This window comes from Octopus bimaculoides, chromosome 5, assembly GCF_001194135.2.
Source record: "Octopus bimaculoides isolate UCB-OBI-ISO-001 chromosome 5, ASM119413v2, whole genome shotgun sequence".
NCBI lineage: Eukaryota > Metazoa > Mollusca > Cephalopoda > Octopoda > Octopodidae > Octopus > Octopus bimaculoides.
The window spans coordinates 105663901-105681357 of record NC_068985.1 but is presented as its reverse complement, the minus strand read 5'-3'; the positions used below and the strand labels follow the sequence as shown (position 1 = coordinate 105681357).

General features: G+C 33.3%; 1 protein-coding gene across 2 annotated transcripts; it reads right to left on the bottom strand.

The window, feature by feature from the left end:
* Positions 1 to 156: 156 nt before the first annotated feature.
* LOC106880261 (sodium/potassium-transporting ATPase subunit alpha) lies at positions 157 to 17190 on the bottom strand. 2 transcript variants are annotated; one of them, XM_014930137.2, is made up of 17 exons: positions 17036 to 17190; positions 9685 to 9795; positions 8569 to 8628; positions 8196 to 8399; positions 7100 to 7213; positions 6838 to 6972; positions 6599 to 6716; positions 5852 to 6120; positions 5380 to 5578; positions 4510 to 4621; positions 4289 to 4421; positions 3709 to 3901; positions 2201 to 2513; positions 1131 to 1348; positions 913 to 1014; positions 493 to 742; positions 157 to 364 (listed from the first exon to the last, which is right to left on the bottom strand). In XM_014930137.2, the coding sequence occupies exons 1-17, from the start codon at positions 17063 to 17065 to the stop codon at positions 172 to 174; spliced, it is 2754 nt and encodes a 917-aa protein (XP_014785623.1). In that variant the 5' UTR covers positions 17066 to 17190; the 3' UTR covers positions 157 to 171. The 2 variants fall into 2 exon arrangements, with proteins under 2 accessions (XP_014785623.1, XP_014785615.1); XM_014930129.2 differs by lacking the exon at positions 17036 to 17190 and adding an exon at positions 10005 to 10181.
* Positions 17191 to 17457: the final 267 nt, after the last annotated feature.

Genomic DNA, 17457 nt, shown 5'->3' with positions numbered 1-17457 from the left:
AAAAAAAAAAAAAAAAAAAAAAAAAATACAATATTAGTAATTGCCAATTATAGAGCACTACCAGGAGCAAAACGGTTACTATCCCCAGAATGGAACAAAAGCAATGCAATGATAAAATGATTCTTCTAGACTCTACACAACATTTAGGTTCATGGAAAGATAACTACTGAATTAAAAAGAAGTACCTACCCATTCTTGCCCATATGAATCTTCTAAGTCATTGACGCCCATAGAATCCCAGTTTTTACGGAGGCCTAACAATCTAGACATCCAAAAGCCATTTTCTGCCATAATGACAAAATAAGTAAAGAACCCAGCAGATGCTTGAATCATACCAATTTGACCATAGGCCATACTAATCAATCTGGAAATAGAAATGAAATCAAGTGTTGTTAAAAAAGGTAATGACGAAACCATAGTTATATGCATTTGCATTCATGCAACTATACAAGTTATGTCTTGGGTTTCTCTTTGGAAAACAACAATACTGACCTTTCATTGACGAGTTTATCATTGACAGGGTCACGAGGTTGTCGCTTCATGATATCACTTTCAGCTTGTTCATAGGCCAGAGAAATAGCTGGCACCATGTCAGTGCCCAAATCAATACATAAGATAGTAATTGTTCCAAGAGGTAGAGGAATGTCAAGGAGAATAAAGAATAAGAAGGGACTGATTTCAGGAATGTTCGATGTTAAGGTGTATGCTATTGATTTTTTCAGATTATCAAAGATCAAACGACCTGAAAGAAGAAAATTATCCAGCATTAATAATGGAAAAAAAAAATAGTTGCGGAGGTTGAAAGCAACATATATATTCAATTTCATATTAAATAGGATATGAAAACAAAAGAAAAACACTACAATCAAAGCTGTTTACATTTATGCAATAAAAGCAAAAGATGAGACATACCTTCTTCAACACCAGTGACAATGGAGGCAAAATTGTCATCCAACAGGATCATATCAGCAGCTTGTTTGCTCACATCACTGCCAGCAATTCCCATTGCAACACCTGAAAAAATTTGGTTAAATCATTATTTAGCTGGAAGTGAAGTAACCTGGTGACAACAGCTAACAGTAATTGTATGCAAAAATTTCTTACAAAATGTAAGTTGAAAATTTACTTACCAATATCAGCTTTCTTCAAAGCTGGAGAATCATTTACACCATCCCCTGTGACTGCCACAATTTGACCCTGACGCTGGCAGCCTTCTACAATGATCAGTTTTTGTTGTGGGGAGGTACGGGCAAAAACAATTTCAGAGTGATTGCGGAGGATTTCATCAATTTGAGCCGGAGTCATGTCTCTCAAGTCACTTCCATGGATGACAGCTGCTTTTGCATCTCTGATAATAAAATAAATACAAGTTAAAAATCAGAACTACAATTGGGTTCTGCATAGTTCCATCACAAACATGAAACGATCTCAAAATATTCCACATGCCTGTACATATATTAATCAATCAGTCTTAAGTTGTTTACACAGGTTTAAAATTTTACTCTAAATCTTTATTATTACCCTTCTGAATTTTACAGGGCTTGACCATGCCTTTCATCCTTATGGAGTCAATAAAATAAGTAGCAGCCAAGTACTGGCGTCATTGTGATTGACTTCCCCTCCTCAAAAACCGGTGATTCCTGCTAAAATTTGAAATCATTATTACTATTTGGAGCTGTACTGTATAATCAAAGCCATCTATGAATTGCTGGAGTATCATTTTCCGTTTTTTTTTCTATAAGAGGTTGTCAACTCTTCACTCAACCAGTCTTAATTTGAGAGAGGTATGCCTTGAGTGGTCTCCCATGACACTTCCCATGTTGTAACAGTTTTTTTTTTTGCAGGGAGAAAAAGAGGAACCAAGTGCAGCACTTAACCAGTACTTTATTGACCCCCAAAAGGATTAAAAAAAAAAAAAAAAAAAAAAAAAAAAATGCAAAGTTGACCACTACAGGAATTGAACTCAGAACACAGAGAATCAGAACAAATATCACAAGACATTCTATGAGACATGTTAACGACTCCTAATTTGCCGAGACTAATTAGTAAATAAATAATCATGAACATCTGAATCAAAACAGTTCAAATTAGACAGTCTGGAAAACAGAAAAAAAAAAAAAAAAAAAAAAAAAAAAAATCAATGTAGAATTATTGGTAATATACAGCACCAGAATGATCAGAGTGATTATAAACGAAATACCTTGGATTAACTTGATCTACAGCGACCCCTTGCTCTGCGGCGAGATCTTCCACTGTTTTGCTTCCTTCTGATATAATACCAACACCTTTAGCAATAGCCTTAGCAGTAATAGGATGGTCACCAGTGACCATGATAACTTTGATACCAGCACTTCGGCATTTTCCGACAGCATCAGGTACAGCAGCTCTGGGTGGATCTATCATAGACATCAAACCAACGAATCGAAGGCCAGTAAGAGGAAAATTAACTTCATCTCCATCAAACTGGAATCCAGGAGGGAATGATTCCGTTGGAAGAGTATAATCACAGAAACCTGAAAGTGGCAAGAGAATAAAAAAAATGTAAAGAAATTCATTAGTAACATTTAAAAAAATATTTTTAAGATATCATGATTACATTTACCATTACACCTATACCAGTTATGCTAACCATTTGAAACATATCAACCCATACAGCTATCAAGTAATAATAAATGATTTCTGAAGCAGATTTCATACTCCATGGTATATGACATCTGCATATACTCGTTCTATTCTATAATCAAATACAGAATATTCTAATAAGTATATTACAGAGTGATTGTGATTGCCAAAAATTAAAGCTACACCAAAAAAGAATTCAATTTTATTTAGGTTCTAAAAGAGTAAGTACAATTTCAACAACAATGAAAATGGAGAATGTTTTAAGTTACAGTTTATCTGAAAAAGTGAAATAGTAGTCACAAACTATAACTCATAACTGAGTGTGACAGGCAAAATGATATAAGCTTAAATCCAACCTTAACTACACTAACAACCACTTTTCCATGCTTGCTTGGATCAGACAAAATTCACCAAGACAGACTTTCTATGACTGGATGCCCTTTCTATCACAACCAACCCTCACCTGTTTCCCCAGCAAGGTAATATTTACCTATAACTGGACACATCTGACACACCTTCATGGAAGATCGGAAACAAAGAACATAGCTTGTATGACAGTGACAAACACGCACACACACACACAAAAGTTCAATTTTTACATAATACCATATTAGCAGGGATCATAAAGAATGATTTTATAGTTCTTTATAAATTTCCTTTTAGTTCTATTTTGATGCATATATCTATAAATCTTCATAACATTGTTTCATTCTATCAGTGATTTTAATTGCTTCTTGATTTCTTTTCATGTGACAAGTTGAATAATTTTCTAATATATGCACAAGGCCAGTAATTTTCATGGCAAGGGGGTTAACTGATTACACTGACCCCAGTATTTGACATTATGGTGCTTTACTTTATAGTCCCTAGAAGGATAAAAGGCAAAGCCATCTTCAGCAGAATTTGAACTCAGAACATAAAGAGCCAGAAAAAGTTTTATCAGGTGCTCAATGATTCTACTAATTCTCCACCTTTAATAATGGTAATAAATAGAATAAAAATTAGAACCTTATCAGTTGCTTAAATTTTGGTTGCCAACAGCTAATGCCAAAAGACTTGTTATATAATTATAAAGATGTTCCTCACCTAGTACACGCTCTCCAAGACCACCGAGCTCCATATAAGCGGTGTTGAAATCATTCTTGAAACTTTCGTCAATTGTCATTTCTTTTCCATTGACTAAAGCCACTGTACAACGTTCCATGATTCTTTCTGGAGCACCCTTCATCACCAGGAAATAACAGGGGTCATTGGGGTCCTCATTATTATGAATAGATACCTGAAAAGAAACAAGGTTTAGTTTTCAATAAGGTGTCCATTAATTTAAGCTAAGAGATTACGGCTGGTTCACAAATGATGAGCATTGATCAAATGAATCTTTGTTCTTCAGAAGATGTTATGATTTATTGATATATATAAAGCTGTAGAAAATCTGTCAAACTCTTGTCAAACCTTATGCAAGCATGGAAGAATGAAATTAAAATGATGATCATACACACGGTTAGATAAATGCTTGAAGTAACATATTCAGCCTTTTGTTTTTGATTCAAAGTTCTTAAGAGAATCTGATAAAGGAAAAGATTCATTGCCAATGATAAGACCTTTTTTCCATTATCTTAAAACTATTGACAATTTAATATTGGAGTGAATGAAAAAAATCATTTACCTGATATTTATTTGTAGAATTGAAAGGAATTTCTACGACTTTCTTGTTACGTCTACGATACTCAGGGACACCACCAATAGATAACTCTACGCATTTGAGAAGGGCCGATTCAGAAGCATCTCCATTGCATTCTCTAGAAATAAGAAATACAAAAATGTAGCAAAAATAACAAGCAAAAGAGCAGACAGAAAACTGCACTCGTCACTTGACTAAATACTCACCTTTTCAAGACTGGAACACCATCTTGACCAGCTTTAAATTCAGCACGATTGCATAACATGGCAATTCTAGAGAGAGCTTTCCAGTCAACATTGTCTTTATTGTAAGTTGCATCTGAAACAATGTAATGCAAGAATAATGCCAATAAGACTATGAAAACAATTCAAGTTTTTACGACTTATGAGTTTGGGAAAAACAATGTGCTTAAGGCCTAATTTTTCTACTCTTGATTAATTAGCTAGAGAATATGTATTACTCTTATCTTATTTTTCAATAAAATATCTAGTACTGTATTAAGAAACAAAACAGTCAGTTCTGTAAATGTAGAGAAGTTCACAGAAAAGATAAATAAAAAATTATTTGTCCACATAAAAAATGACTTGCAATAGCAGAAAGCAACAAAGAGAATAATTGATTGAACTTAGTAACATTAGTACCTCAATAAGAATGAAGGCCAAGGGAAAAGTAAAAGACATGCAATAATATCAAGGAACATGACCAACTCCCACAATTTAGTTCAATACTCTGCATCTACCATTTGATAACACTTTTCTATGGGGAGAATGCAAATTAGTAACCAAACTTAATGAGATATTGTTTACATAGATGGCCAATGCAACAATGTGTGTGTCCAAAAACATATAGAATCATACATGGCTAATCATTTCATGACAAATTGTATGATCCCAGATTAAACTGAGAAGTTTGGTTGACCTATAGAAGCAAGACCAATAAGTTGCTCCCAAGTAACTAATGTAGAGCAGATCTCCCCATGCACTAAATTACAATCAGTGAAGGCTATTAAAATATATTTTTTCAACAGATTCAAGAATAATCTGGGAGTAGGTGAACAACAGAAAAGCTTTGCTTACTTGACTGATCTTCACTGGTATCAGCTTCAACGATTTTACCACCATACCACATGTGAGCTACAGTCATTCGGTTTTGTGTAAGAGTTCCGGTTTTATCTGAACAAATGGTGGAAGTGGAGCCAAGAGTTTCAACAGCTTCCAAGTTTTTCACTAAGCAATTCTTCCTTGCCATACGTTTAGCTGTTAAAGTGAGGCATACCTTCAAAGTGCAAAAATCATGAACGTAAAATATTGGCAAATAAAAAAGGTGACAGACAAAACAGTTATTTTAATTCTATTATTCTTTAAAACACCTTAATACTTGTTCCAAATGTAAAACTTAAATTCACAAGTATCATGAGGTAGATAATTTGATAATGATAGTTCTTATTCCATGTGAAACATTTAAGCATTTCGAAACAAAATTCAATTATAGTCATTAACATTGTCTTTAACAAACTTCTAGATTAATCAAAAAGAAATCAAAACTTACGGTTACAGTTGCTAACAAGCCTTCTGGTACATTGGCTACAATGATACCAATTAAGAAAATGACGGCATCTAGCCAGAAATATCCGAGAATGAAAGCGATGACGAAGAAAGTCACACCAAGAAACACAGCCACACCAGTAATTAAATGAATGAAGTGAGCAATTTCTTTAGCAATGGGAGTTTCTCCAACCTCCAAACCAGAGGCCAAGTTAGCAATACGGCCCATCACAGTTTTGTCACCAGTCTTAATAACCAATCCTAAACAGGTACCTAGAAAAAAAAAAAGAAAAATAAAGAATTCAATGGGTTATTTTTTCAAAAGCACCTGTGCTTTAAATATAAAGACAATAATAATGCTTTCTAATTTAGGAACAAGGACAGCAATTTTGCAGAGAGGGTAAATAGATACCAGAGCTGGATATGAACCCAAAACATGGATTTAGAAGTACCATAAAGCATTTTTTGCAATGCTCTATTGATTCTGCCAGCTTGCTATCTTACAGTTTTCTGATCTAGGCAATTTTGAGGAATCAGTTTAGTTGATACCATCAACATCAGTACTTGATTGTCATGTTATTTCATCAACCCTGGAAGGATGACTAGCAGAGCTAACCGTGGCAGGATTTGAAACTGAAATGTAAAGTCGGAAGAAATACCATAAAGTGGTTTTTCTGACGTGCAATCGACTCTGCCAACTTGCTGACTTAACAACAATAGTAATAACAATGAAAATATTAAAACAAATTACCCTCTACAGCGTTGGTTGAGAAGAAAGCTAAATTCTTTGTTTCTAATGGATTCTCGTTAGTGAATTCAGCTGACCTTGACTGAGGTTCAGATTCTCCAGTAAGTGATGAGTTGTCTACCTGAATACAGAAAATAATACAATTTAGTATCAGCAGTGTATGTGTCAAAAACAGGAATAACTTTTTAAAACTTGAAAATCAGATTAGAGAATTATAATAGTAATAAAAAAGGTCAAAGTACCTTAAAACTGTGAGCACTAATAACACGAATATCAGCTGGAACACGATCCCCAAATTTCACATCTACCACGTCTCCAACTACGAGGTCCTCAGCATGTACATTTAACTTTTCTCCATTTCTTAAAACAACAGCATACTACAAAGGAAAAATAAAAGTAACATTTATAAATGCAAATTTAAAAAAAAACATCAAGAACTTAAAGTTACATCCATGACTTAAGAATTTAAGGTAAGTCTAGAAAAGAGAAGAACCTGGTACTTACTTGCGGCACCATGTTTTTGAAGGAGTCCATAATTCTAGAACTTTTAGCCTCTTGGTAGTAGGAAAATATGCCTGTGACAACTACTACAGCAGTCAGCACAATACCTAGGTATAACTATAAGAAAATAGTTTTACATTAGAAACAATGATAATACACATTTGTACTGTGTGTTTAAATGTGTGTATATATGTTTGCATGTATGAATATGAGTATTTTGGTTTGTATCTGTTTTGAAACAATAGAGTTTAGTATCAATGTTTAGTAACTTAAAGCATGAACTCTCACAGCTTCAAGCCTAGGCTGGATGTATAGTTTGCCTAGGTGTTAGAATCTCATTAAAGCCTTCCTGTTGTGGATCAAAGGAATGCAGGTATGACCATATTAATGTCTGGCATTAGTAATTGCAGCAAAACACCTCAGGGGTACCAAACCAGATTTATTTATGAAGTTTACTCTCAATGCCTTTTCTTCTCAAGGCAGTGAAGCTATTAGACGGAGATCCATAACGCTGGCCAGGAGACATCCATATGAGGTACTCTCAGCCGAACTTTAGACTCAGCAGGGTTGTCATGCCCTGCTCTGAAGTAGTGATTGAAATGACTACACACACACCCATGTTTATATATGCATACACATATCTTCTGAACCCAAACTATTACAAAATAGTATCATGACTTTTTTAGTCTGCATTACCAATGCTATCTGCAAATGTTATTGATCCACAAATAAATTATAACGAAATAATTAGAAATCCTTTTAACATTTCCCATTAATTAATTTGTTCCAAATATAAATTCAAACTGTGTTGTTGGGTAAAAATTATAATTGCAAGCTGATCACACCCAGTTACAAGAAAGATATTTCACAGAAATAAAACTACAGCACAATCATTTTAATATAAATATTTTAAAATGCAAAATTTGCAGTTGTTTATATCACTTATTTTGAAAACAGAGTTGGATAGGATCAAACTGGAACTTCCTAAAGGACTTGATCCCTTTTGGAATTTTAAGGAATAAAAATACATTCTACATAAAACAAAAATATTAATGAAATTTTAGGCTAAAACTAAAAGCAATGACAACAGAGCACTTACATTATCGCCGGGTGGATCATCATAAGTCCCTGCTTGAATACCATAGGCAATAAAACATAAAATAGCTCCAATCCACAGCAACATTGAAAAACCACCAAATAGTGTTTTGCAAAACTTGACCCATTCTGGCGTAGTTTTTGGTGGGGTAAGGCAATTCGGTCCATCACGCAAGAGAATTTCTTTAGCCCGTTCTGGACTGAGACCCTGAGAGTGTGCAGAAAAAAAAAAAAAATCATTTGTACAGTAACAAGATAAAACAAATATATCATGAGGTGGCATTATGTAAATGCATAAGTAAAAAAACAACAAAAAATTCTCCAAGAATTTGAAACTTATAAGTGAAATCAAGTTTTGTTAGTGTAAATGCACTTACTCGAGTTGGGTCTGTTCCTAACCTTTGGTAGAGTTCCTCGATGGATACTTTATGTTCATCCTAAACAAAGAAAAAAAAATTCTTTAAATAAAACTAAAAATGTGGCCATGTAAATATGGGAAAGTGATTATATAAGAAGGAAAAACAGAAAGAATCAAAACATCACAAACTGCTCAGGTCTGATTTGTAATAATAAAACCAGTGTTTGAAATGGTTAAAATGATTACTATAATTATAGTGTAGACATTTGTATAATAATGAAGCAAATAAATAAAGCTATTTAAATTTATATCTTGATTTATGAAGATAATTTAAAGAAAAAATAATCAAAGCAAAAAAAAAAAAAAAAATACAAGCTAAAGAACACTATTATACTATTCAACAGAATAATTTTCAACAATTACAAGTTGCAGAAAATGACTAAATTCCAAATGATTGGATAACAGCTGCAGTGAGGTTAAAGGTCCTGAGCTACCTATCAGATAATCAGAATTTCAGACACTGCTATTCTATGAATGAATTGCTATTCTGTTAATTAAATCAGTCGCACTTTATGATTGCTAAAAGCTGTTCCAAAAGGAAAGATTTAAGAAAATACATTGAATTTTAATTATCTATAAAACTAATGAACTGACTTAAAAAGAAGTTCATATTGGATTATTCTCAAGATATTCAATGAAGCAGTAAAAAATTTAGTATTTGCAGCAGTGAATAAAATTAATTGATGTACTAAGAAACAATTTACCCAGGTCAAATTGAAAAGCTATAAAGCTTCTGGACAGTCGATAACTATTTTGTCGTGTTATAAATTTAAATTTAGACAAGATCCCTCATTCTGAAAACAATGCTTTCAGACAAAACAGATTCAAAGCAATATCTAAATGTAATCAAAACTGAGCATCAAAAACATCATCTTTGAAACATTGGTAAACATACAAACAAAATTACTGAAAGCTACAAAGTAATAAAAAAAAAATGTTCATCTGATTTATTTTAAAGAACAAGATGACAACGAGAAAGCCTAACAGATGAAGTCAAAATCTGATGCAGGTAAGACCTAAATCTAACTAGAAGAAAATGCTATTATAATTGAAGAACAAATCAAAATCAATTTACCATATCCAATTCCTGTTTAAGTTCATCGAGGTCCTCACCCTTCTTCTTCCCCTTCTTCTTCTCCTGGCCTCCTGGCGTGACAGCATATCGGTAGCTCTCAGCCCGAGGAGCCTGAAAATAAGAATATAGAAAGTCTCTTAGAAAACATTTTAAAAATCTCAAAAATATTCAAAGATACTGGTGTCATTGAAATAAAGAAATTTGTTTCAGTGAAAAAAAAACAAAAAAAAACCACCAAACAATGATTTTCCATATATAAAAATGAAAAATGCTTCTCAAATCTTTTTTTTTTTGTCATTAAATAAAAGATAAAATCTAACCTGGTTGTTAGTGACCACTATGGGTTTTTTGTCTCCTTCAGACATAATTGGTAGAGAACAAGTCAATAATTGTAAATTAACTTGGCATCACAGTAAAATATTCCACAAGAGAATCATGGTAAGAGTGCAATTTTCCAGGTAATTTTTTAGTAATCCAAATGAAATTTTGTACTCCTTGGATCCTCAAGTAGTCAACTGATGTATATGATCAACTGGCAGTGTTTGATAGATTTCACTCAGGTGCTATGACAGTGTAGCAGTGAGCCACTGATATTAAGAGCTGCTCTGATCCCCCATCATCCCAACCAACTGATACTAACCTGTCTGTCAGTAGGTAGACGTTATCAAGGATGAAGCAGATTAAGTATCTGCTTCTGGCTAGAGTAAAATACTTTAAAATGGTATAATTATAGATAAAGAAGTCATACTTGGCTTATAAAACACCGATTATTTATGGAATCACACTGTGTGCCAGTTGAAGTATTAACAAGCATTACAATTGGTTTAAAACAGTCGAGTTTACTTATGTAAATGGTGAACACTAAAGCAAACCTTTACAGTAGAAATGACTTTTACATTTCAGCAGTAAAATGACTTTCACAATACTATTATCACTCAAGAATTCAGCTCATCATATTTGAGATATAAATGAAAAATATATATACCAAGTTTTAAAATATTAATTTCTGAAAACTTAAGAACTTTTGAAGGTCATATACATTTTCTGTAAGCCTCCAGCCTTCTTCACACTTAATCAATACTGGTAGAGTGTGAGGCAATATATCTGCTATTAAGTGTAAGCACCAGTGAGAATTAAGACACCAAAAGTTTAAAATACTAATTAACACTTTATGTCCTTTAGGTGTTAGAGGAATAAATGAGAAAGGAAACAGTTGATATTTTAAATATTGAATGAGAAATAGCATACTAAATATGAAGAGATTTATAGAGTTGGACAGGTTTAGAAGAAGCCTGTCCAGTCTAGTAGGCAATACGACAACGACATTGTTAGTAATAGCAGCATTATGGTAGCACTGAACTGAATAATGGCTTCTATTCCTGATAGCTACAATTTTATTGATTTTCTTGACAAGCAGTAAAAGCAAAGCCAACAGAATCACTAGAGCTGTGAAGAGGTTTTATTGCAAACAGTAGTAGTCACTATTGTGGCTGCCACTGCCGTAACCGAGAAGCTACAAACATATGCAGAAAATGAGGCTTTCCACACTTTTCATAATTAGTACACATGAACTGAAAATTCATGTAGTATTTAATTAACTAATATACAGTAAATTGATAAAGTTGCTACAATATTTGTTTTAGCTAAAGTGATCAAGTCAAAACTTAAATGTCACAATTAGTAATGCTAATTGGTTAAATACAGATACTCTATTTTATCAAATGACTGCTATAATCCATTGCAATGGACAGTTACTAAGCATGCACTCACTAAAAGGTTAATCCCACCAAAAGACCAGTAGGCCAACAATAATAGGTTTACTCTATGTTATGTAACCAGCACAGTAAGAAAAATGTATTGCTTTAACAGTTCACTACACATTTTCATACCAGTCACAAAATCTGTCAGCAAGAAGCAGAACAATAATAGTGTAATAATGTAGGGCAGGCAGATATATTCATAAGCGATTTAATAAAGATCCTTTTGATTCATCAACAAATTACATTTTAATTGTAAATTGAAGCTACCCAGTCCTAAGATGCTAAAAATTAGGCAGCTAAGATAATTGTAGTTGGCAAAACAGGAATCCATAGCATTACTGAGATGCTGCTGCTGTAAATGCAGTAGCAGAAATACTAATCAATATTTAGCTGTCTTCTTACATTGCAGTGGTACCATTTTTAACACACTATCATTTATTTTAAGTTATTTCAAAAAGCTATAAGAAAATTCAGGAAACAATACAATATTGGCAATTATATGAGGTTACATTTGTCCTTTAACAAAATAAGCATAGTATAATATTAAGCTAGCTAACTAAAGCCAAATTTGTTCCAATTTCACTTAATTAGGGCAATGAAATTATTAATTTAATACCACGAAGACTATTACATAAACGCTATAACACAATGGTTATATCTTAAAGGGCAACATACTCTTAAGGTGTCAGTGGAAAAGCCATTTACTTTATCATAGAGAAGAGTAATTAAAATTTAAAAGAAAAAACTGATTTTATTGAAGGCAATTAAAATATTTATTAAAACATTAAAGTTTTTTGAATTTCTACAAAACATATTTTAAAAACCATTTTTATTTCTCGTGTTGGATAATTCTACAAATTCATATATTGGCACAACCTTGGAACAAATGTTACTGTTGTTGGTCTCACGTCAGCCCTGGTCGAGCAGACCCACGGTCAAAAAATGTCTTTTACATCATGGACTACACTGTCCAGTGTAGTAGAATACAAATTTGAAGATTTGGTTGCTATGTCTAACAGGTTAAGCGACCACACAGGTTCACTTGTGAGCTGAACGAGGAGATACTGTCCATGATCAATCAACCAAGAAATATTAAGGGTTATGCAGTGGGTGTCAACACAGTAAAGTGTTTTAAGGGCACAGCCAACACCTGTAGCAATGTTTGGACATGTAATCGACAAGAGGCCAATAAGAGCCCTAAGCATCTACGAATCATTCCTCAAGCGATGTAAAAAAAAAAAAAAAAAATCATTGCTTGTAATTATGGTATTTCAATGGAAGATGTTCTGAAAATATTGTTTTTCACCTTCAAATTATAGAATTTATCACGATATTAAAAATGCAACTAATTTTTACTAAGGTAAAAACAGCTTTATGAAATACTGAAGCAACATTCTAAACGAGAAATAATCGAATGCTTTGAACCCCGCCATATCACTGGTATTTATTTCAACGACTTTGAAGAGATGAAGTACAAGAAAAAAAATCCGATAATGACACAAATATTCAGCAAAATTTAATGCATTTTACTCTATAGAAGCCAACAAAATTAAGCTAAATGCATAATAATAATAGTATTCGAAAGATATACAGGTTATCTTGGGTCAAGGTTACCCGAAATGTATATCATGTCTCTCCCCAATTTTTTTTTTTAAAGAAACAAAACAGAATATCTTAAGAAAATTATGATTAAAAAGGACGAGATGCAAATAAAAGCCTCAATGGAGATTAGAGGGAAGGGAAGAGGAAGTGGATTTAATAAGCTAAGAAAGGTTAAATCCAACAAAAACAAATGAAATGGTCCAGAATAATCACTGAACAGGTGCTACAACTGGACAAGCTCAATGTTTTCAAGCCAAGCAGTTAGCAGCAGGCATCAGGTTGTTACATCGGATTTTTAGGCTGTGCCACTTCAGAAAGGTCATTAGAAGGTCAGGACAAAAACAGTGTTCAACTTAAAGAGGTAGACAACATTTTTTTTTCGACGTATCGAAACTGTATTATTTTAATAATAAAGATTAAAAAAAAAAACTATTCACAAATAATAATCTACTGGATGGGGGTAGGGGATAAGATCTTGAAATTGATGTCTTCTTCGTCAGGGTAGGAAAGTGCCGCAACATAATTTCACGAGAAAGAAGCTAAAAATAACCAGACAGGTTACGACAGTAAGGCATTGGCATAAGGTAAAAAAATCCAGAATCAGAAGAAACCGGTGAGTGTATATATAATCAGACAGAGAGAGAAATCAAAGCGAACTAATTAAAGTTAAAAAAAGAAAGAAAGAAAAAAAAAACGGGTGAGTTATACGGAAGTATAAATACAGCTTTGGTTGGTATTTGAAGATAATATGGAAAATAAGATTAAAATTTAACTTGAAGTAGCTTTGTAGCATGTCAAGCGAATCAGTGAAAATCAGTGTTTAATAAGAGAAAAACAGAGTAAATTTGAAAAAATCTAAACGACGTTTCTAACAGCATGAAGTGTCAATATGGTGGGTGGTGTAATAGCAGGAAAAAAGAGAGAGAAAGAAGCCGTTCTTAATAAAACGAGGGAAAAAAAACAGATGACAGGTAGGTAATAGAGGATATAAACATTATATTCAACTAGCTGGTTATGTTGAGCAGATGAATAATTAACAAGGCACATTAAAAATGAGACAAGATTGCCTTTCAACGATAACCATTTAATGATGGAAAACCTCACGGTCATTTTTGTGAAGGTGACAAGACAACTCGGGTACCTCGCGTACACGATGTATTATTCAAACGCCATAATAAAAAGCTAGTTTTTCTGCATATTTTAAAAGTAACGATCTTATAATCACCATTAAATAACCGTTAGCAATAATGGCTTAAACACTTTAGGGGTTGAAATACAAACAACTCGAATCACATTAACCATTTTAATAAAAAATTCTGATCGTTATTTTGCTCAAAATTTGCAAATCTTAAATTTGGAAAGTAAAACAATACAAAACAAATTTTCTCATCTAAACCATAATGGGGAAATGTGAAAATGTAAATTAAGTGTTATTGACGTAAAAAAATAGCTGAAAGGTTCCACCTGTTAGAATAAAGTACATTGACACCATGACCTATTTAAGAAAAATGTTGCCAGGGGCATTTTTCACATAAGATGTTGGGTTTTGTCAGTAAAACCAGGTATCAATCAAAGTGGCACCGGCATCAAAGAAAAGAAGCATGAAGGCCAATTTGGATTGGAAAGACAGACACATCGAATGTGAAAATTTCCAACGAGTAAAAAAAGCGAAACTGGAAGACATGGAAACAAAATTAGACGCATAACGCAGAGATTTTTCAGCTTCTTTCGTTGAAAAGCAACACTGATAAACAAATATTGATTTAAGTTTCCGATGAAACTAAGGCAAATCATTTAGAAGATGGACAAAGTGTGATGTTTAGAAAAGTGAGAGAGAGAAAGACTCGACATTTAAAGAAGACTGGTTTTGACGCCATTTCGCTCATCTACCACTAAATAATAACAAAAATAATGACGATGGCTTTTCAATATAGCTCGATTTCGTATTACAGAAAATAATGGGCTGTGTGAAAATGTAATAAAATACTACACGTGAGTCGAGAACACATTGCCATTACTAACACACCAGTTCAACCCCCAGAAACGACAACTATAAATCGAGAGTTAAATTATCTCCAAACATTTATGAGTTTTAATAAATTAAGATTCAGGTTATGTAATACGCAAAGAGGAAAAACCCGAATTTAACTGATCACTCGTTTTTGGAATATAAATACACAAAAATACACGAGAATGGTACATTCCATTATGTTTTCCGATTTCTTAAATAACAGAAAATCAAAGCCCATTACCAACCCAAAACATCAAAAACAACGGGAGGGAGGAAAAGGTTAGAATGTGAATGAGGTGCAAATTTTATTTTTTAAAAAAAAAAGGAATGTCACTCGAGTGATAAAAAGAAACCGAATGCAAGGCCGTAAACAGCCTCCATCAGTACATCAGCTGGCACACACTCATACAGATTGTGTGTGTGTGTGTATAAGATGAGATGACATTTATTGGCAATCTATCCATCCATCCATCACCGTAACAAACAGTAAGAGAGAGATAGAAATGGACGGGGGTCGCTTCACAATAAATGTCACCTTACAGAAATAGCTTCACATTAAAGCGATCTTAATTGCTCTACATCAGCCGGCAGAAATGTACGCAGGCACGACAGCGAAATTACACACCCGCTTTATACGTGCATCTATGCCGTATAACAATATATATATATACTTTATTTAAAAGCAGCAGAAATATAACAAAAGGCATCTTTTTTTAAATATTTCTGCTGCTTTTAAATAAAGCATATTACTCTACCTCTGGTATTTGAGAACTCTTTCTTCCACCTTGTTTCACATTTTATGTGCCTACTCCGGTGTATATATATATATATATATATATATGAAATCACACACACACACACTGAGGTGGCTAAGGTTGACGCCAGAAGTGAGTTAATCAACGAAGATATATTCTCACGCACAAAAATCGTAATCTTGCTCGATACTTCTTTTAAAGTCTAGCTAGACTAAATAGTAGCAGTAACTGGTTTAACTAATATATACAGCAGCAGCCGTTAATGTACTAGCTAGCAATATATTATACGGACTGACCGTCTTTCTCTCTCTCCCTCTTTACCCCTTTCACACACTCACACAGAAATATACATACATAAAATAAAATAAAAATCTGACAGTATATCTTGTCAAATTTCCTTTTAAAGGGCAGAGTGTGGACACATCTATAAGTTAACCTCTATATACATTAAGCATCGACGAACCTGGATTATATATATATATATATATATATATATATATATATATATATATATATATATATATATATACATACATACATAAAATAAAAATAATCTGACAGTATATCTTGTCAAATTTCCTTTTAAAGGGTCGAGGGTGGACACGTCAATAAGTTAGCCTCTATATACATTAAGCATTGACAAACCTGGATTATATATATATATATTATATATATATATTATGGTTGTTAGCGAGGCGATTAGCATTATTTTTAATTTGACATTCACAAATTAACGATTCCTCCTTGACAAGAAACAGTTAAAATGTAGGGCGAAGTAAATTAAAGCTTATAAGATATGGAAAAAAATTTTTCTACTACGAAAGCTTTCCGCTTCATAGTAAAAATTTTCCACTCCAGAACGATTACAAGATACATCTGTATGTTAGACGGTTGTAGAGCGATATATATATATATATATATAAAGTTTTAATTTAATAAATTTTAAAGTAATTTGTAATAACCGAAGTATAAAATAAGGGAAAGAAGAGAGAAAATGTATCGAATGAGAGAAGCCATTTCTTGCTAGGCCGTCCCATTGAAGTAGGGTAACGGCTAACTATGACCTAACGAAGGACAAAATTAGAGATAAGCCGCCACAGGAGCAAAAGGAAGAAAAAATAATGGGAATTGAAGATCCCATTATCTGAACAGTGAATCAGTAAGGGATTATTCGCTTTTAAAGTCATGATGAAGTCGAAATATTATCTGTAAAAGACACTTACCTGCTGAGACTTCACCTTACTAGACGCCATCTCTAAGTGTAAGAATGACGAATAAATGTAGAAGTAATGTAATTTAGCTATCGGTAATGATCGGTACTTTCCGTAGTGATCGACAAACGTAATCGTGCTAATAGTAGCGAAGGCACGAGAAGCGGGTGGGGGCTAGAGCTCCGGTGACTGACGGAATATACCGAAGATAGCTAGCTCACACTTAGGAAAATACGGCGATGGTGGTGGTAGTGATGGTGGTGGTGGTGGGGGGCATTCTCTCTCTCCCTTTCTCTCTTACTCACACTCTCTCTCTCTTTCTCTCTTACTCACACACACACTCTCTCTCTCCTTTTCTGTATATGTATGTATGTATGTATATGTAAATGTGTATATGTATGTATGTATTGCAGAAGTGTCTCTATATATAAACG